This window comes from Coregonus lavaretus, assembly GCF_964263955.1.
Source record: "Coregonus lavaretus genome assembly, chromosome: 15".
Lineage (NCBI taxonomy): Eukaryota > Metazoa > Chordata > Actinopteri > Salmoniformes > Salmonidae > Coregonus > Coregonus lavaretus.
In genome coordinates, this window is record NC_140002.1 from 26,995,259 (window position 1) to 27,017,905 (window position 22,647).

A 22,647-nucleotide genomic window follows, 5' to 3' on the forward strand; every position below is an offset into this window, starting at 1 on the left:
AGAAAAAACAGCCTTTTATAAAAATGTCATGCAATTCTACATACTTTTACATATTAGCGCTTTTTTTAATACCACACAAATTACCAAAATTACAGGCTAAGAATGGACATAGAGATAGACCTGTGTTCATCTTATCATATTTCTCCAATGCCAAATCAGTGTGTCTTGTTTGCAACGAAACTGTCCCTGTTTGAACAATAATTCAATCTGAGACGTCATTAGGAATCTGAACATGGTACTTTCAAAAGTTTGGCCTACCTTTCCACCCCAGACAGAGTAGGCCTACCGACACAGAAAAATGGAAGCTTTAATTGTTGGCTTCTCTTCTTCCGTGGCTTAACATTACATTTACGTCATTTAGCAGACGCTCTTATCCAGAGCGACTTACAGGAGCAATTAGGGTTAAGTGCCTTACTCAAGGGCACATCGACAGATTTTTCACCTAGTTGGCTCGGGGATTAGAACCAGCGACCTATCGGTTACTGGCACAACGCTCTTAAATAATAATAATAAATAATATGCCATTTAGCAGACGCTTTTATCCAAAGCGACTTACAGTCATGCGTGCATACATTTTTTTTTGTGTATGGGTGGTCCCGGGGATCGAACCCACTACCTTGGCGTTACAAGCGCCGTGCTCTACCAGCTGAGCTACAGAGGACCACACTTAACCACTAAGCTACCTGCCGCCTCCCCCCCAACGAGAGAAGATCACAAGTGTTTTCTTAAAAGCTGTCTGGGTTTAAACATCTTCTATTGTACAGAAAGTGAATAGCTTAATCAATTGATAGTGACAGAATTAGAATACTACCCAAGCAAAGTCCATGTTTTTGTCTCCTCCGCTATAGAAGGTTGTAGCTCAGCCTCTGAATGTCAAAGAAATGAAACAATGATATCCCCATATGCATCGGAGTCACGTCTTTGTCGGGTATTTTACAGCTTGTTTCTAGCATAAAGCATCACAGACCAAAGCGCTGTTATAGATAACTTTATATCAATCGGATCCAGTGGCCTAGTTACAGTTTTGACTTAAAAATCGGCTTGAAAATGTACGGCAAGACTTGAAAATGGCTGCCTAGCAATGATCAACTTGATAGAGGTTGAAGAACGGAAAAAATATTAATGTGCAAATATTGTACAATCCAGGTGTGCAAAGCTCTTAGAGACTTACCCAGAAAGACTCACAGATGTAATCGCTGCCAAAGGTGATTCTAACATGTATTGAATCAGGGGTGTGAATACTTATGTAAATCAGATATCTGTATTAAAATTTTCAAAATATTTGCTAATATTTCAAAAAACATGTTTTCCCTTTGTCATTATGGAGTATTGTGTGTAGATAGGTGAGAGAAAAAAAGCAATTTAATCAATTTTGAATTCAGGCTGTAACACAACAAAATGTGGAAAAAGTCAAGAGGTATGAATACTTTCTGAAGGCACTGTATAGCCTAGTAAGCAACTTATTGTAAAACCCTGACAAATACTTAAATTTCAACAATTCCAAATTACATGACCCTCCCCTGGACTAGATTTAAAAAATACTAAACCCTCCCCTTGACTGAAATTTTAAAAGCATGATCCTCCCCCATTTCCTCCAGGTAACCATTACCTACATTTCGATCCATCCCTCACCCGCCAATGCCAAAATATACCCGTATTTGGAAGGTGGCAGGTGTTAATTTTAGGCCCTGGTAGAACCCTGAACTATAATAATAAATAAGCTCAGCCTTTTGTGGCAGGGTAGGCACTTTGTTAATTATTGATGTTCTGTTGTAGAACTGTTTAAAATAGTCATCAATCTACACGCAATACCCCATAATGACAAAGCGAAAACAGGTTTATAGAAAATTTTACTCATTTATTTACATAAGTATTCAGACCCTTTGCTATGATATTCGAAATTGAGCTCAGGTGCATCCTGTTTCCATTGATCATCCTTGAGATGTTTCTACAACTTGATTGGAGTCCACCTGTGGTAAATGCAATTGATTGGACATGATTTGGAAAGGCACACACCTGTCTATATAAAAGGTGCCACAGTTGACAGTGCATGTCAAAGCAAAAACCAAGCCATGAGGTCGAAGGAATTGTCCATAGAGCTCAGAGACAGGATTGTGTCGAGGCACAGATCTGGGGAAGGGTACCAAAAAATGTCTGCAGCATTGCAGGTCCCCAAGAACACAGTGGCCTCCATCCTTCTTAAAAATTGAAGAAGTTTGGAACCACCAACACTCTTCCTAGAGCTGGCCGCCCGGCCAAACTGAGCAATCGGGGGAGAAGGGCCTTGGTCAGGGAGGTGACCAAGAACCCGATGGTCACTCTGACATAGCTCCAGAGTTCCTCTGTGGAGATGAGAGAACCTTCCAGAAGGACAACCATCTCTGCAGCACTCCACCAATCAGGCCTTTATGGTAGAGTGGCCAGACGGAAGCCACTCCTCAGTAAAAGGCACATGACAGCCCGCTTGGAGTTTGCCAAAAGGTACCTAAAGGACTCTCAGACCATGAGAAACAAAATTCTCTAGTCTGATGAAACCAAGATTGAACTCCTTGGCCTGAATGCCAAGCGTTATGTCTGGAGGAAACCTGGCACCATCCCCACTGTGAAACATGGTGGTGGCAGCATCATGCTGTGGGGAAGTTTTTCAGCGGCAGGGTCTGTGAGACTAGTCAGGATCGAGGGAAACATGAATGGAGCGAAGTACAGAGAGATCCTTGATGAAAACCTGCTCCAAAGCGCTCAGGACAACGACCCTAAGCACACAGCCAAGACAACGCAGGAGTGGCTTTGGGACAAGTCTCTGAATGTCCTTGAGTGGCCCAGCCAGAGCCCGGATTTCAACCCGATCTAACATCTCTGGAGAGACCAGAAAATAGCTGTGCAGCGACGCTCCCCATCCAACCTGACAGAGCTTGAGAGGAACTGCAGAGAAGAATGGAAGAAACTCCCCAAATACAGGTGTGTCAAGCTTGTAGCGTCATACCCAAGAAGCTCGAGGCTGTAATCGCTGCCAAAAGTGCTTCAACAAAGTACTGAGTAAAGGGTCTGAATACTTACGTAAATATGATTTAATTTATTTTCAGTTTGCAAAAAATTCAAAAAACCTGTTTTTGCTTTGTCATTATGGGCTATTATGTGTAGATTGATGAGGGGAAAAAACCATTTAATCTATTTTAAAATAAGGCTGTAACTTTACAAAATATGGAAAAAGTCAAGGGGTCTGAATACTTTCCGAATGCACTGTATCCGTTTTTACTATTGTATCTAAAAGATTCATTTTAACATACATTGGTTAAAAGACCCAGGTCACAAAAATTAAATTAAGCAATATACCCCATTACTTCTTACTAGTAATACATTTCTTGTTTCAGAAAAACCGAAAGCATGCTCATCCGTTTATTGATTTTATTTTTGTTGTGTAATTATGGCCAAAATAATATTTCAGTGGCTGGTCCAAAAAAAATATCTTCATGCCACAGTGGCTGGTGGACCAAAAAGTGAATTTCCCACCCTGCTAAGCCTCGTTCACATTCCAATTGTGTTGCGCCGCAAGTCATTCATTTCAATGGGGACAATCCGCACCAGTGGCATTGCAGTGCCCCCTTGCGTCCAAGGCTCCGTTGCGAGACGCATACTTAGATTTTTCCAAACTTTGCATCATCTACAGGCCAACCAGAGTCCGTCAATAGAACAGGAAGGTAGAAAACCACAGAACAAGATGAAAATATGTAGTTTTCTGCAATGGCTTTATGGGATAGCTAGCAACTTGTAAACAATGATCCAAACAATGAGTACTATCTTAATAGTAATGTTGAATAATACATTAGCTGTTAAGCCAATTATATTATGACTGTAGCCTCCCGTTTTAATTCGATAAAGTTTCTTTATGGTATTAATGACATTTGTTTATGATGATAATTATTAGGTATTGGGTTAGCTGGCTACATTCAACCTAGCTTTTAGCTAGCTAGCTGCTCTGTGTAAGCTAGCTTGACTTGATAGAAAGTAAGCAAAAAAGTTGAGGAAAAAGTAAATAAAAGAAACATGTTTTATTATGACCAGAAACAATACGTTTCTCCTGTCCTGTCTTGAATGTAAAGGTCATATTTTGCAATCTTCCAAAATAAAATGCTCCTCCATCTTGCGTTATGACACACTACACTTGTCCGACCATTAGCGGAGCAAGACTGTGTTTAAAGGACATACGGCCAACGTAATTCAATTCATTTTTTAACAAGGCGTAACTGTGCTGTTGTGTGCTATCCTGCCACTGCCTACATTTTTTATCAAGTAACACCAGTACTGTTCTAGGCCACTGTTCTTCCCAGGCAGCAGATGGCCAATAAGAGTTGAATGAAAAATGTGATATCTGATATGCTTTCTTTTCTAACATTGTAAGGTTGACCACATCTGGCTTCATAAAAGGTTCTGTATTTTAAAACAACCTCAACTTTGTTATCAGGAACTAGCGCTACGAAGTACTGATGATGATACAACAGTGAAGCTGAGGAGTTTCTGAAGGATGCATGAAACCAGACCTAGTACAAGCAACTGTACCACTTTGTTTGCTCTTCATTTTCACTGGGTAAACAGTGAAAATCTCTCTCTCACCTTCGATGCTGAGCTCAAAGCAGACGTGGCAGAAGGACATGGTCCCTGTGTCAGTCTCTAGCTTGCAGACACTGCAGATGTTGTCGTCATTTAGGTCGATGTTGACAAACTGCTCCTCTTTGTCCATACTATCTCTGAGAGGGAGAAACACACAAACATTGCAGGACATGAAACATGAGGCTTGCACAACATCCATTGACCTCTAAGAGTCAGAGTCCTCCCTCGTTCTTGAACAGAGAATCTCATTCAAACTTACATCTTGGCTTGTACTAGTCAGACGGAATGGTACACTTTCTGATGTAAATTGCTCATCATGAATGAGACTGTCATTACTATGCTGAGAGTACTGCGAGGTACGGTTTGCTCAAGGCAGTGCACTCAAAGCATCATGTCTGATCAAATATCAAGACTGACGGACAACTCCTTTTGAGAAAGGAGAGGGATGACCTGATTTTCAAAAGAATGGAACACCTTTTAAAACGCTTATGAAAAAGCCATGTAAAACAAGGACCCAACAGTGATCTCACAGAGAAAGAAAACCGTGTGTCTGGTGCCATGTTTACTCTTGGTAAATGAACTTACCCCGGCTTACATAGGTGACTTTATAATGTCAAAATACTTTCGGTACTTAAATAAAATGTTATTTGTCACATGCTTCGTAAACAACAGGTGTAGACTAACAGTGAAATGCTTACTTACAGGCCCTTCCCAAAATTGCAGAGAGAAGGAAAATAGAGAAATTATAGAAAAGTAATAAACACATAAAAGTAATAATGAATACACTCACCAAAATATGGAGTTTCGCAGAACAACTATCGTCATTACTGCCGTTACGGTGTGTGAATGCGCCAAATCCACCTTCGGCAAATCCAATAAAAATCAGTCATCCAGCAGCAGTACAGTATCCCGAAAGATAGATGTTATTTTTATTTAGACCTTTTTCGGAAGTACATACTGTTCGTAGCGGCAGTAATGACGATAATTGCTCTGCGAAACTCCTTATTTGGCTTAGTACTGAACATATTTTGACATTATAACGTTTGCAGAGCTGGTTAATGGGACTTTGAATTGAAGGATCCTGGGCATCAGAGATCAAAAATCAAGTTGAAGAAACATCTCAAGGATGATCAATGGAAATAGGATTCAACTGAGCTCAATTTTGAGTCTCATAGCAAAGAGTCTGAATACTTATCTAAATAAGGTATTTTTAATAAATTGGCAGAAATGTCTAAAAACCTGTTATTGCTTTGTCCTTATGGGGAGTTGTGTGTAGATTAATAAGGGAAAATTTTTATTTAATCAATTTTAGAATAAGGCTGTAACGTAACAAAATGTGGAAAAAGGGGTCTGAATACTTCCCGAATGCACTGTATGTATATAACCTGTTACCAATGCTGCTGTTGCTCGTCATGTTTGCATTGTTACTGTACACTTATGAGCATATGTCACCCTTGCTGCACTGAGTTCCATATTAATGCACCTACATACTGATATTTGATTTGAGAGAGACGCCCACGTTGGTGTGTGTGTGTGGGAAGGGGGCTCTATTGTTCTGGTCTTAGCTCATTCACAAAAAAATTAAATAAATAAAATAAATTAGGCTATATATGCAGATATTACAGTAACAGCACATTAACTGTTTTATGCTGTATTGGGAACTGCAGTATTCTAAGCCCATTTTCTTACTAATACCATGCCCGTCGAGAGAGAGATCCGCTTGACTGGCTGGCAGTGTGTGCCCATGGGAGAGAATGAGATATTTGGTGAGTGAGTTTGTCTTTTTTGTATGCATGTGTCAGAGAGAGTGAAAGAGATATGAAAGAGGCCTAGGCTAGGCCAGATGTTAGGGTATTGTGTTACTAGGTTACCTGCTCATAATTGACTAGTTAAAATGGGATAAATTGTTTGATTGTTAATAATAATTGTAATTCTTACGATAAATAAATATTCATAATTGTTTACACAGTTCAGTCAACTATACTGAAGAAAAACATAAAGGCAACATGTAAAGTGTTGGTCCCATGTTTTATGAGCTGAAATAAAATATCCCAGACATTTTTCATTTGTACAAAAAGCTTATTTCTCTAAAATGTTGTGCAGAAATTTGTTTACATCCCTTTTAGTGAGCATTTCTCTTTTGCCAAGATAATCCATCCACCTGACAGGTGTGGCATATCAAGAAGCTGATTAAATAGCACGATCATAACACAGATGCACCCTGTGCTAGTGTCAATAAAAGGTAACTCTAAAATGTGCAGTTTTGTCACACAACACAATGCCACAGATGTCTCAAGTTTTGAGGGAGTGTGCAATTGGCATGCTGACTGCAGTAATGTCCACCAGAGCTGTTGCCAGATAATTGAATGTTAATTTCTCTACCATAAGTCGCCTCCAACGTCGTTTTAGAGAATTTGGCAGTACGTCCAACCGGCCTCACAACCGCAGACCAAGTGTAACCACGCCAGCCCAGGACATCCGGCTTCTTCACCTGCGGGATCGTCTGAGACAAGCCACCGGACAGGTGATGAAACGGTGGGTTTGCACAACTGAAGAATTTCTGCACAAACTGTCAGAAACCGTCTCAGGGAAGCTCATCTGCGTGCTCGTCATCCTCACCAGGGTCTTGATCTGACTGCAGTTCGTCGTCTTAACCGACTTCAGTGGGCAAATGCTCACCTTGGATGGCCACTGGCACGCTGGAGAAGTGTGCTCTTCACGGATTAATCCCGGTTTCAACTGTACCGGGCAGATGGAGTGTATGGTGTCGTGTGAGCGAGCGGTTTGCTTTTGTCAACGTTGTGAACAGAGTGCCCCCATGATGGCGGTGGGGTTATGGTATGGGCAGGCATAAGCTATGGACAACGAACAAAATTGCATTTTATTGATGGAAATTTCAATGCACAGAGATACCGTGACGAGATCCTGAGGCCCATTGTCGTGCCATTCATCCGCCACCATCACCTCATATTTCAGCATGATAACGCACGACCCCATGTCGCAAGGATCTGTACACAATTCCTGGAAGCTGAAAATGTCACAGTTCTTCCATGGCCTGCATACTCACCAGACGTCACCCATTGAGCATGTTTGGGATGCCCTGGACGCACGCGTACGACAGCGTGTTTCAGTTCCCGCCAATATCCAGCAACTTCGCACAGCCATTGAAGAGGAGTGGGACAACATTCCCACAGGCCACAATCAACAGCCTGATCAACTCTATGCGAAGGGAGATGTGTCTGACTGGTTCTGATCCACTCCCCTATCTTTATTTTTTTAAGGTATCTGTGACCAACAGATGCATATCTGTATTCCCAGTCAAGTGTAATCCATAGATTAGGACCTAATGAATTTATTTGAATTGCATTTTTAGATTGAATATATAGGCCTAATAATGTTTTAATGTAATCTCATCCCCTTTTTTTCAGGTCCTGTGGTGTCTACATTGTCACACACTCCTTCACATATACCAAAAATACGCACGCACACACACTAACTCCCACAAGCTGGTCAGCTTGTGCTGCACATTTTTTTTTTTGTTAGTTTGATGTGTCTTGCTTAAAAGGTGTAAGACCAGAAGCGTTTAAAATATTTCCCATTGAAGTGAATGGAACGTTGCAATTCACCAACTAATTAGCATAATTCATAAAAACAATTATATTACATTTTTTGGTATTGCTTTATTAAATTGTTACAACCTCCCAGCACTGTATAAAAAAATCAATATATGTTAACAATATGACCACCTTACTTTAAATGATTGGGCTTAACATGCAGCATTTTTTACATTCAGTACATACTAATTTACATGAAGTAGTATAAAAAGTTGAATTCTATTTCATAAATTGTTTCAAACTCTGTTTGCATAAAGCATGAAGATTTGTTCATGCTTTATGCAAACCCTACCTTAAATTACTATTCTTAAGTTACTGTAATTATGTATTCTGTACTGCCAAATTTGCATTTTAATTTCATACATTTTACTTTTATTTGAATCATCTGTGTTCTACATCTGCCCTGAAAATGTCATAACAATATGACCACCCTATCTTGAGATATTGGGGGGAAAAGTGTTGAATTTAAGAATCCAGACAGGTGAATTGGTGTCAGATTTTAGCATGTAAATCTTAGCCCCCCTAACGCAACCAATTTTTTTTTAATGCATGCCAGCAAAGCCACTACACAACACTAAACAATACATTAATTGCACTATAACAGTGACAAACTGTGCCCACAAACTGTTAGGGCCTACATAAAGCTCAGACAGCGGAGCTTTCCTTTTAGCACCATGTAGTGAATCCTTACCACCGCTACACCTGGCTATCAGCGGAGCCTTGTACGGCAGCGAAACGGTTCATTCAGCCTCATTTACTGCCTTTTAAAAAACCATAGCTGATATGGCTGACTTGCTTAAACAAAAATGGTTTCTACTGACTCCTTGTGGATTTGTGTAAGTCGATAAGAACCGCATTCTCCTTCAATAATAACTAACGCCAACATGAGTTTTGACTTTTGAACCATACAAACATTATTAAATTTATGTTCAGTAAATTCATGTTTGTTCTTATATCATTAACACTTAGCTCCAAGTATAAGCAAGTGCAAGCAAATGAGCTGCGACGAAGTAGGCCTATTCTTTCAGCACTTTCAAAAAATTGACACCGACAGAACTTCAGGTAAATTCAGCAAGATGTTGAGGCCTTAACTTTCCTCTTTAAGTCACTACACACACAGAGACAGAGAGAAAGAGAGAGAGACGCAGTTAGCCTACCATTTGAAGTATTTTATTAGGCCTATGTGGTCTAAAAAGGAAGTAAAATACAATCACGAGGATCCACTTTTATAGAAAATATACCAATGCAACTGGAATTACATGAGTCTATTACTGAACTTTTGGTTGAAAAAAAAAAAAAGTTTGAATGGGAAGAGACTGTCACTGGCGAACATGGTTACAGACCCAACAACATTATATAAACTCAGCAAAAAAAGAAACATCCCCTTTTCAGGACCCTGTCTTTCAAAGATAATTCGTAAAAATCCAAATAACTTCACAGACATTCATTGTAAAGGGTTTAAACACTGTTTCCAATGCTTGTTCAATGAACCATAAACAATTAATGAACATGCACCTGTGGAACGGTCGTTAAGACATTAACAGCTTACAGACAGTAGGCAATTAAGGACACTAAAGAGCCCTTTCTACTGACTCTGAAAAACACCAAAAGAAAGATGCCCAGTGTCCCTGCTCATCTGCGTGAACGTGTCTTAGGCATGCTGCAAGGAGGCATGAGGACTGCAGATGTGGCCAGGGCAATAAATTGCAATGTCCGTACTGTGAGATGCCTAAGACAGCGCTACAGGGAGACAGGACGGACAGCTGATCATCCTCGCAGTGGCAGACCACGTGTAACAACACCTGCACAGGATCGGTACATCCGAACATCACACCTGCAGGACAGGTACAGGATGGCAACAACAACTGCCCGAGTTACACCAGGAACGCACAATCCCTCCATCAGTGCTCAGACTGTCCGCAATAGGCTGAGAGAGGCTGGACTAAGGGCTTGTAGGCCTGTTGTAAGGCAGGTCCTCACCAGACATCACTGGCAACAATGTCGCCTATGGGCACAAACCCACCGTCGCTGGACCAGACAGGACTGGCAAAAAGTGCTCTTCACTGACGAGTCGCGGTTTTGTCTCACCAGGGGTGATGGTCGGACTCGCGTTTATCGTCGAAGGAATGAGCGTTACACAGAGGCCTGTACTCTGGAGCGGGATCGATTTGGAGGTGGAGGGTCCGTCATGGTCTGGGGGCGGTGTGTCACAGCATCATCGGACTGAGCTTGTTGTCATTGCAGGCAATCTCAACGCTGTGCGTTACAGGGAAGACATCCTCCTCCCTCATGTGGTACCCTTCCTGCAGGCTCATCCTGACATGACCCTCCAGCATGACAATGCCACCAGCCATACTGCTCGTTCTGTGCGTGATTTCCTGCAAGACAGGAATGTCAGTGTTCTGCCATGGCCAGCGAAGAGCCCAGATCTCAATCCCATTGAGCACGTCTGGGACCTGTTAGTTCGGAGGGTGAGGGCTAGGGCCATTCCCCCCAGAAATGTCAGGGAACTTGCAGGTGCCTTGTTGGAAGAGTGGGGTAACATCTCACAACAAGAACTGGCAAATCTGGTGCAGTCCATGAGGAGGAGATGCACTGCAGTACTTAATGCAGCTGGTGGCCACACCAGATACTGACTGTTACTTTTGATTTTGACCCACCCTTTGTTCATTGACACATTATTCAATTTCTGTTAGTCACATGTCTGTGGAATTTGTTCAGTTTATGTCTCAGTTGTTGAATCTTGTTATGTTCATACAAATATTTACACGTTATGTTTGCTGAAAATAAACGCAGTTGACAGTGAGAGGACGTTTCTTTTTTTGCTGAGTTTAGTATCCCCTCCTCCTGAAGAAAAGCACATGAGCTCATTATAATACACAAAGTAAGCTTAACAATGAAATCATTCCAACATTGCCTAAAATGATGAATAAGATACTAATGATATAGAACTATATAAGCAATTGCAAAAGTATTCATCCCCCTTGGCATTTTTTCCTATTTTGTTGCATTACAACCTGTAATTTAAATAGATTTTTATTTGGATTTCATGTAATGGACATACACAAAATAGTCCAAATTGGTGAAGTGAAATGAAAAAAACAACTTGTTTCAAAGAATTCTAAAAAATAAATAATGGAAAAGTGGTGCATGCATATGTAGTCACCCCCTTTGCTATGCAGCCCCTAAATAAGATCTGGTGCAACCAATTACCTTCAGAAGTCACCTAATTAGTTAAATAAAGTCCACCTGTGTGCAATCTAAGTGTCACATGATCTGTCACATGATCTCAGTATATATACACCTGTTCTGAATGGCCCCAGAGTCTGCAACACCACTAAGCAAGGGGCACCACCAAGCAAGCGGCACCATGAAGACCAAGGAGCTCTCCAAACAGGTCAGGGACAAAGTTGTGGAGAAGTACAGATCAGGGTTGGGTTATAAAAAAATATCTGAAACTTTGAACATCCCACGGAGCACCATTAAATCCATTATTTAAAAAATGGAAAGAATATGGCACCACAACAAACCTGCCAAGAGAGGACCGCCCACCAAAACTCACAGACCAGGCAAGGAGGGCATTAATCAGAGAGGCAACAAAGGGTGAATAGTTATGCACGCTCAAGTTCTGTTTTTTTGTCTTATTTCTTGTTTGTTCCACCCCCAGAAATATTTTGCATCTTCAAAGTGGTAGGCATGTTGTGTACATCAAATGATACAAACCCCCAAAAAATATATTTTAATTCCAGGTTGTAAGGCAACAAAATAGAAAAAATGCCAAAGGGGGTGAATACTTTCGCAAGCCACTGTAACAATTGAGATGTACAAACTATGGAATAAGGGAATGATGAGCGGATAAGAGGCAAGCCATAATTTCGATTAAGACATTAATGAGCGAGTTAAGACGCACGTAGTTGATATAACTATTTGTTCACCACTTTTGAAATGTACAGCGACAGAATTCAAAACATGCGCCGTTCTTACAGTATTCTCCCTATACACCAAGTCAGAACCGTAGGATAAATAACGGGGGCATAAGCAGACAATGAAAGCTCTTACAATATTCAATGATATTTCTCTAAAACAGGCTATAGGCTACATGTGCACCACCAAGTCAGAACAGTAGGCTAAGTTCTGAGGGGGAGAGGGACCAAATTCTTAGGGGGAGACATATGGACTACTAACAGCTTACTACACAACATACACTTAGTATTACTTTCTTAGCTACTGTATACATACACTACATGACCAAAAGTATGTTGGAACATTGCTGCGGGAACTTGCTTCCATTCAGCCACAAGAGCATTAGTGAGGTCGGGCACTGATGTTGGGCGATTAGGCCTGGCTCGCAGTCGCCGTTCCAATTAATTCCAAAGGTATTCGATGGGGTTGAGGTCAGGGCCCTGTGCAGGCCAGTCAAGTTCTTCCACACCGATCTCAATAAACCATTTCTGTATGGACCTCGTTTTGTGCACGGGGGCATTGTAATGCTAGAACAGGAAAGGGCCTTCCCCAAACTGTTGCCACAAAGTTGGACGCACATAATCGTCTAGAATGTCATCGTTTGCTGTAAAGATTTCCCTATACTGGAACTAAGGGGCCTAACCCGAACCATGAAAAACAGCCCCAGACCATTATTCTTCCTCCACCAAACTTTACAGTTGCCACTATGCATTCGGGCATGTAGCGTTCTCCTGGCTTCCGTCAAACCCAGATTTGTCTGTCGGACTGCCAGATGGTTTAGCGTGATTCATCACTCCAGAAAAACGCGTTTCCACTGCTCCAGAGTCCAAAGGTGGCGAGCTTTACACCACTCCTGCAGACGCTTGGCATTGTGCATGGTGATCTTAGGCTTGTGTGTGGAAACCCACTTCATTAAGCTCCCGATGAACAGTTCTCGTGCTGACGTTGCTTCCAGAGGCAGTTTGGAACTCGGTAGTGAGTGGTGCAACCGAGGACAGACGATTTTTACGCACTACGCGCTTCAGCACTCGCCAATCCCGTTCTGTGAGCTTGTGTGGCCTACCACTTCGCGGCTGAGCCGTTGTAGCTCCTAGACGTTTCTACTTCAAAATAACAGCACTTGCAGTTGACCGGGGCAGCTCTAGCAGGGCAGAAATTTGACCAACTGACTTGTTGGAAAGGTGGCATCCTATGACGGTGCCACCTTGAAAGTCACTGAGCGCTTCAGTAAGGCCGTTCTACTGCCAATGTTTGTCTAAGGAGATTGCATGGCTGTGTGCTCGATTTTATACACCTGTCAGCAACGGGTGTGGCTGAAATAGCCAAATCCACTAATTTGAAGGGGTGTTCACATACTTGTGTATATATTGTATCTCCCTGGCATATTACATAATTTATGCAGCAGCATACAATACATTTTTGGACCGTTGTTGTGCTGTGCTCACTTGAACAGGAAGGTGGAGCGGCGGTCCTTCTTGTGGGCAAACTTTGTCATCAGTCTGGCATTATCTGGATTTATGGTGCTTTCAAGACAACTGGAAACTCAGGGGGAAAAACAAGGTCAAATAATGACGTTAGTGATCTTCGGGTCAGAGCTCTAGAAAGACGCCCAAGTTCCCGACTTGGATGATCTTTCAAAACATATTTTCCCCAGTCTGAGCTAATTTTTTTCCCAGTTGTTCCCAGTTGTCTTGAACACACTGAAGTCTGAGATTTCCCAGCACTGAGTTTCCAGTTATTTTGAACGCTGCAGAAGTCCTGCTGGATTGACAGCATGGCCAATGTATTCGACCTTCTCTGGCCCATGGTGTTGCGTGTGAATGTTTATCCTTTTAAGCTTGGAAAAGAGACCCTTTCAGATACAGTTGAAGTCAGAAGTTTACATACACTTAGGTTCGAGTCATTAAAACTTGTTTTTCAACCACTCCACAAATTTCTTGTTAACAAACTATAGTTTTGGCAAGTCAGTTAGGACATCTACTTTGTGCATGACACAAGTAATTTTTCCAACAATTGTTTACAGACAGATTATTTCACTGTATCACAATTCCAGTGGGTCAGAAGTTTACATACACTAAGTTGACTGTGCCTTTAAACAGCTTGGACAATTCCAAAAAAAATGATGTCATGGCTTTAGAAGCTTCTGATAGGCTAATTGACATAATTTGAGTCAATTGGAGGTGTACCTCTGGATGTATTTCAAGGCCTACCTTCAAACTCAGTGCCTCTTTGCTTGACATCATGGGAAAATCAAAAGAAATAAGCCAAGACCTTCAAAAAATAATTGTAGACCTCCACAAGTCTACTTCATCCTTGGGAGCAATTTCCAAATGCCTGAAGGTACCACATTCATCTGTACAAACAATAGTACGCAAGTATAAACACCATGGGACCACGCAGCCGTCATACCGCTCAGGAAGGAGACGTGTTCTGTCTCCTAGAGATGAACGTACTTTGGTGCGAAAAGTGCAAATCAATCCCAGAACAACAGCAAAGGACCTTGTGAAGATGCTGGAGGAAACAGGTACAAAAGTATCTATATACACAGTAAAACGAGTCCTATATCGACATAACCTGAAAGGCCGCTCAGCAAGGAAGAAGCCATTGCTCCAAAACCACCATAAAAAAGCCAGACTACGGTTTGCAACTGCACATGGGAACAAAGATCGTACTTTTTGGAGAAACGTCCTCTGGTCTGATGAAACAAAAATAGAACTGTTTGCCCATAATGACCATCGTTATGTTTGGAGGAAAAAGGGGGATGCTTGCAAGCCGAAGACCACCATCCCAACCGTGAAGCACGGGGGTGGCAGCATCATGCTGTGGGGGTGCTTTGCTGCAGGAGAGACTGGTGCACTTCACAAAATAGATGGCATCATGAGGAAGGAAAATTATGTGGATATATTGAAGCAACATCTCAAGACATCAGTCAGGAAGTTAAAGCTTGGTCGCAAATGGGTCTTTCAAATGGACAATGACCCCAAGCATACTTCCAAAGTTTTGCCAAAATGGCTTAAGGACAACAAAGTCAAGGTATTGGAGTGGCCATCAAAGCCCTGACCTCAATCCTATAGAAAATTTGTGGGCAGAACTGAAAAAGTGTGTGCGAGCAAGGAGGCCTACAAACCTGACTCAGTTACACTATCTCTGTCAGGAGGAATGGGCCAAAATTCATCCAACTTTTTGTGGGAAGCTTGTGGAAGGCTACCCGAAACGTTTGACCCAAGTTAAACAATTTAAAGGCAATGCTACAAAATACTAATTGAGTGTATGTAAACTTCTGACCCACTGGGAATGTGATGAAAGAAATAAAAGCTGAAATAAATCTCTCTACTATTAGTATTATTATTCTGACATTTCACATTCTTAAAATAAAGTGGTGATCCTAACTGACCTAAAACAGGGAATTTTTACTAGGATTAAATGTCAGGAATTGTGAAAAACTGAGTTTAAATGTATTTGGCTAAGGTGTATGTAAACTTCCGACTTCAACTGTAGATGTTTTAAATCCTTAAACCCAGACTTGGACCACACACCCTCTCCACCGAATAGCAGGCAGGGGAAGCAAAATAGTAATTGATTTGCAACGCTCGCAGTTAGCCACTGATTCCTTTCAAACCAATCATTGTTGAATTTGCGATTTCCGACTTGTGTAATGTTTATGTCCAATGGCCTAGGAGCACAGATACGCTTTAGCTATAATTTATCTTCATATGACAAGGATTGAAAAGGATTTGCCAGTAGATTGTCGACGTGATTCATGATGATGACTGCTTGTCTAGCTTGCTAGCTAAGATTTTGAAAGTATGATGTTGACATGATCAGTCCAATCAAAGCTACGGTAGATATAACGTGATTTGACGTCATTTTATTTGTGGCCAATGACCTTGAGCCTTCTTGGATGGGCACTTCTAGTGTACATCTATGGCAGCACCCAGGGGGGCTTGAACTGTCTAGCTCTCCCTGTAGATTATGCGGTGACGTAGTGTCCCCATGAGTGACAGAACACTGAGCCAATCAAAGCGCAACTAGAGAAGATTACCAACACCTACACTCTGTATTATTCGCTGGCTGCCCCTCCACCACAAAGCACTGAGCTAGGCAGAAACACCTGCATTTTGGAGCTGCCTTACTAAAGAAAGATACCATGTTTGTATGCGGCTTTATTAACTCATTAATATTTTTTGTTTACATTGTTTGCAAACTGATATGTGACACAAATTAATGCCAAAATAGCATGCAAAACAGGCATGTTTAAAGCAGGTGGGGCTCCACCTGCCCTGAATGACAGGTTGCCACTGTTTGGTGCCATTATTGACTAGGGATTAACATTGACCAGTCCTCAACCTTTTTTGATCACTTTAAAATAAGATATCTCAGCAATGGTATGTTCTATCCTCATGAAATAAAGTGTTCTGTGTTCCTGAGAACCTTCTCTATAACATGGAATACAATGCATAACACCAGAACCACAGTTTCATTTGGAACCTTAACAGATAATTATGTGGATGTATTTGAAGTCTAGATGAAACCTTAGTTAAGTGTGGTCTCATATCTCAGATTGTAATAATAGTATATTTTCATGCAACAGCCTCCAGTAAATCTGTTGCCACCTGATGCCCGGCACGGCATGGACACCTAGAAAACCACTTCTGTTCCCTAGCTAACTGATGTTTAAATGTCTGAGTAGGCTGGAAACATAAACATTTTAACAACACTTTTTTTCTGATAAAAACGAGTTATTTGCATCTGCTGTGGAGCCCAGTTTCATAATATTACCATATGTCAATATTACCATATGTCCCAGCTGCTTGCCGTAGTTTTGAAGTAATCACGAAAAAACAGGCCTTATTTTAGGGCATTTTTCACCCTGTCAGCTCCTATTAGTTCTGTTGAGCACGTCTCACCAACTCGCCTTCAGAATGTTTTATTCCCAGCCCATTGTTCTACGTCACAATGCCTACTTCGCTATTGTTGGCAATGAGACCTGCCCAGGTTGAACCAATTGCTGATAGTTAAAACGTCAACAACAACAAAAAAATACTAATGGAACTGAGGTCGTCCCATTGTTTCCTATAGGGGAAATATAGGTATGTCTGTCTTTTTTGCCAAATATCTCGCAATGTGTATATTTTGATTTTTTCAAGTCGGGCACCATTTTTATCATGAGAATCTCCTCTTTCTAATTATGTAAAGCTGGGCAGCGTACTCCGTTGTCATCGATCGCTAGACCAGAAATAGTCCGAAGTTTCCATTTTTTTCCTACTTCCTCGTTATGCAGACATAAGCGCAGTTGACACCATCGAGGTGTGGATGTTTACTTTCAACACAAGTTGTTATTTATTTTTGTAGTGTTAAAATGAAAAGGTATACATTTTTTGCCATTTAGGCGAAATGGAATTCTAAGCATAATCCCAGTCAAAATAGGCTCTGCGAACGTTCGATTAAATTAATTTGCTATGGGCTCGCGCTAGTGTTCCAGTTTAGCCAACGTTCTATTGCCATTTTACAGCCTTGGGTGAATTTTGACTCGTTCTATTGCCCAGCCTAGTCTGGGTAGCTAGCTAGGTTTAACACTAGGAGGAAAGGACAAATGACAGTAACATCTTCACAACACAAATTTGAAAAAACATGAAAAATCTGAAGTTAGCCTAATTTACTACTAGCTAGATAACTGTAGCCGGCTACCTACCCATCTAACTACCAACCAACACATCCAACTAGCTAGTTAACTAGCTACATTGTATTGGCATTCACCTGAAATGAGTGGCTAACTAGTTAGCTAGACGACTGACATTATGTTAGCTTGCTGCTAGCAAAACCTGACACTTGCTGCTAGCTAGCCAACATACGCTATCTAACGTTACCTTAATCGTGACCCGTTATCTGGTCGTCAAGATGAATCATTTCCAGCAGGAGCCCAACAAAATGATAGTATTAGTAGCTAGCTAAACGATAAAACAGGGTAATGTGATATGATCCATTTCTTCTAACGGACATTTACCTTGTAGCTAGCTAATCCTTTGTCAAATCTTCAAGGGAATTCACCGGTGTTTGGTTTCCCTTTACCTCGGTCCTCGAGCGCCTGTTGGGCAGCAAAGTATTGTTGATTGTTGCTCGCAGACTAGCACATTACTTTGAGCGGGGGGGAAACCCACCCACCTTTCGGAACGAACCACTTGTAAATCAGAGGGTGGGTTATTATATAAATATAAATTCAATAAAAATCGTTCTGCATATATAATAAATTACACACTTTTGAAACAAAGCACCACGTATATATCAATGTGTTATCTAGAATCATCATTATTCGAGCTCTTGATTACCCTTTTCAAATTCATTTGTCATAATTTAACCCCTTTACACTTTGGTATGGTATATTCAAGAAACATCAACAAAACAGTGGAACACATGGAAGAGTTGGAATATCATGTATGATCAAAAATAATTATACAGGGTGCGAGAGAAGGTGTCCACATACTTTTGGCCATGTAGTGTATGTAGAATATTGGCCTGTTGGAAACTACAACCCCCTACTATATGCACAGTTGGGGCGTGATCAGATGTATCTCTAGAAAAACTGTGCATTGAGCTCAGAAAAAAACAGAAAGAAATTGAATTCAATAATTGAACCGATGTCTGTCAATTAGTTACCAAATAAATAAATAAATAATAATCTGTTAATTGCTCAGCACTATTGGTCCCAGATAGTTTGTGCCGTTTTGTCAACTCCTGTGGTCAGTTCCCACTGGGCACGTGGTTGAATCAATGTTATTTCAACTTAATTTGTCAACATATTGTGACCTGGAATCTACATGTAAAATACATTTCATTTGCAAAAATTCATCAATTACAGTATACTGTTGTCTTGAGGGTGAAATTTCAACCACAGGATTATGTCATTATGTTAACCAATTTTCAACAGACACACCTTGTATAAAATATTGTAATGACCTCAATAGATCATAAATGAGAGAATGTCTACAACAGTTCTGGAGTTCTCAAATTGAACGGTTTATTGACCCAGAACTCACACAGGCTACTGTATGGCCGTAACCTATGCCAAATAAATCTGATAACAATAACAGGTAGCTATCCAACTCGACAGGTAGCTATCCCGCTGTATACCAACCACAAGGATGCCTGACACTGAAACATTTCAGGCATTCCTTTGATTGCAGACAGTATGGTGATTGGCATGCTGGACGCAGAGAAACCCCTGAGTAACTGGTAAATGTGCCCTGATAACCACACAACAACAGATCGTCAGAACACAGGAACACATAACTGTCAAAGCTGGGCGCTACAATATGTTTAACTTGTACCTGTGAAACAATGTCAGCTCTTCAACGTTTTATCCACTATCAGGAAAAAACAATAGCCTGGGCAGCACCTCCTACTGGAGAGCTGATCTATCTACAGCTATCCATTTGGTCTCCCATTCAGGGTTTTAACCAAGCCCAGCCCTGCTTAAACAAGCCCAGCCCCCCCGCCCTACCCCCACAACGACCAGATAACAGACCCCCAAAGAAAGTAACAAAAGTCTAAATAAATGTATAATTGGTTTGTATGTGTGGGGCTTTCGCTAATGATTGTTCTTTACAGAGTCAAGTATATTTGTCCAGGCCTCAATTGTTCCTTGACTAGCACCATTAATTCTCGCTGTCGATAATTCTAATGTTATAACTTATAATAGTAACTGTATCTACTGGTTAAATGGGAGAGGAGAGGTGAGGTGGTTGCCATCTTAGAGTTTAAAAAAAAATGTCTGCCTGCCAGCAGTAATCTTCTCTGGCTAATTGAGAGATTCAAGGGGCTATTATCGTTAAGTAACATAATAGATGGAAAGCATTCAACATTTAAATTCATGCACTTCAAAATGAATTTTGTAACTTTGCCCAAGAAGCATTTAACTGCAGGGCACTCCCACATCATATGAAGGAAGGTGCCTACCTGATTTAAGGGACACAGTGAACACTTGGGAGTTGGGGCCAATTTCATCGTAAAATGTTTCCTTGGTGTTAAATACAGCCTGTGAAAAAACGTAAAATGTATAAGTTGATGGTTCCTGTTGCAGTTAAAGCGTGGTTCAGATTCAATTAGATCTGTGGACCATTCTTTTTTAATGGCTAGCTTAGAATATGAGCTTTCCAAAAGTTGTTTATATAGTGGCTTGCCAAAGTATTCACCCCCCCCTTGGCATTTTTCCTATTTTGTTGCCTTACAACCTGGAATTAAAATTGATTTTTGGGGGGTTTGTATCATTTGATTTACACAACATGCCTACCACTTTGAAGATACAAAATAATTTTTGGGGTGAAATAAACAAGAAATAAGACAAAAAGACTGAAAACTTGAGCGTGCATAACTATTCACCTCCGTCCCAGTCTCAAATCTCTGGAAGACTGAAACAGGTTTCCCTCAAGAATTTCCCTGTATTTAACGGCATCCATCATTCATTCAATTCTGACCAGTTTCCCAGTCCCTGCCAATGAAAAACATCCCCACAGCATGATGCTGCCACCACCATGCTTCACTGTGGGGATGGTGTTCTCGGGGTGATGAGAGGTGTTGGGTTTGCGCCAGACATAGCGTTTTCCTTGATGGCCAAAAAGCTCAATTTTAGTCTCATCTGACCAGAGTACCTTCTTCCATATGTTTGGGGAGTCTCCCACATGCCTTTTGGCGAACACCAAACGTGTTTGCTTATTTTTTTTCTTTAAGCAATGGCTTTTTTCTGGCCACTCTTCTGTAAAGCCCAGCTCTGTGGAGTGTACGGCTTAAAGTGGTCCTATGGACAGATATTCCAATCTCCGCTGTGGAGCTTTGCAGCTCCTTCAGGGTTATCTTTGGTCTCTTTGTTGCCTCTCTGATTAATGCCCTCCTTGCCTGGTCTGTGAGTTTTGGTGGGCGGCCCTCTCTTGGCAGGTTTGTTGTGATGCCATATTCTTTCCATTTTTTAATAATGGATTTAATGGTGCTCCGTGGGATGTTCAAAGTTTGATATTTTTTTATACGCCAACCCTGATCTGTACTTCTCCACAACTTTGTCCCTGACCTGTTTGGAGAGCTCCTTGGTCTTCATGGTGCCGCTTGCTTGGTGGTGCCCCTTGCTTAGTGGTGTTGCAGACTCTGGGGCCATTCAGAACAGGTGTATATATACTGAGATCATGTGACAGATCATGTGACACTTAGATTGCACACAGGTGGACTTTATTTAACTAATTATTTGACTTCTGAAGGTAATTGGTTGCACCAGATCTTATTTAGGGGCTTCATAGCAAAGGGGATGAATACATATGCACGCACCACTTTTCCATTATTAATTTTTTTGAATGTTTTGAAACAAGTTATTTTTTTCATTCCACTTCACCAATTTGGACTATTTTGTGTATGTCCATTACATGAAATCCAAATCCAAATAAAAATCAATTTAAATGACAGGTTGTAATGCAACAAAATAGGAAAAACGCCAAGGGGGATGAATACTTTTGCAAAGCACTGTATATTATAGAGAACAGTCCTTTCGGGAGCCCAGATAATCTATTTATAAATCCCATCATTGGATGGTTTGGTAGTTGGGTTTCCCAAGGTACTCCATTGGCCAGCGTAGCTGACCTAAATTGTAAATCTAGAAAAAAGTTGCCTGGTAATATGTATGATTCTTTCAAATTTTGGGATGTTATCAAACCATTACTGTCCATGATATCGGTAAGGGTACGGATTCAACATTTGGACCATTGGGGGGATGCAAAAGGCCATCCTCCAGATCGCAAAGGCATTATTGTGAAATATTGGAGTATGGGCATGCCATTTTGATTCCCAGTTACATTGTTTAAAAATAGAAATTGTGTGAGCAAATTGTGTGAGCACTTATAGGACCAAAGTGTTATTTACTACATTGTTTAAGGCATATATCAGTGAAGACCACCTCTTCCAGGGCAATAGGAGACACCATATTTTTCTCTATACTCAGCCAGGGGACAAAATAATCATGTCTAAACCAATTTAGGATGGGACGAAATGCTAGAGCCTGGAATACAATAAAGTTTGGTACAGATAGTCCCCCTACATATTTCCCTCTTTGTAAATGTATACATTTTATCCAGGATCATTTACCTTGCCATATAAATGTTGAAACTGCACTATGAATTTTATCCCAATAGCCAGAAGGGGCTATTTAGCTTTGGCAATATATTCATTTTGACAATAGATATTCTGCCGGTTAAAGCAACTGGGATATTATTCCATCGACTGAGGTCGGATTTAATTCATTTGAGCATTCTGTTAAAGGTTCTGGCAATGGTTTTATCTAGAGAAGGAAATATATCTACTCCCAAATATTTAAAATGGTAAACGATTGGGATTCCATAAGTAGAGATGGAGTCCTCCATCGGTGCCTTGAGAGGCAATAGGGCTGATTTGGTTAGATACTGTTTATAACTTGAGATGAAGCTGAATT

General features: G+C 40.9%; 1 protein-coding gene across 1 annotated transcript in view; it reads right to left on the reverse strand.

The window, feature by feature from the left end:
• Positions 1 to 18,272, reverse strand: part of LOC311142200 (protein EURL homolog) — a 56,329-nt gene extending 38,057 nt beyond the window's left edge. Inside the window, exons 1-2 of the mRNA XM_084177794.1 lie at positions 18,190 to 18,272; positions 4,612 to 4,745 (exon numbers count right to left, since the gene is read on the reverse strand). Coding sequence (XP_084033920.1) covers positions 4,612 to 4,738 — 127 coding nt within the window. The 5' untranslated portion in view covers positions 4,739 to 4,745; positions 18,190 to 18,272. The remainder of the gene's footprint in view (positions 1 to 4,611; positions 4,746 to 18,189) is intronic.
• Positions 18,273 to 22,647: the final 4,375 nt, after the last annotated feature.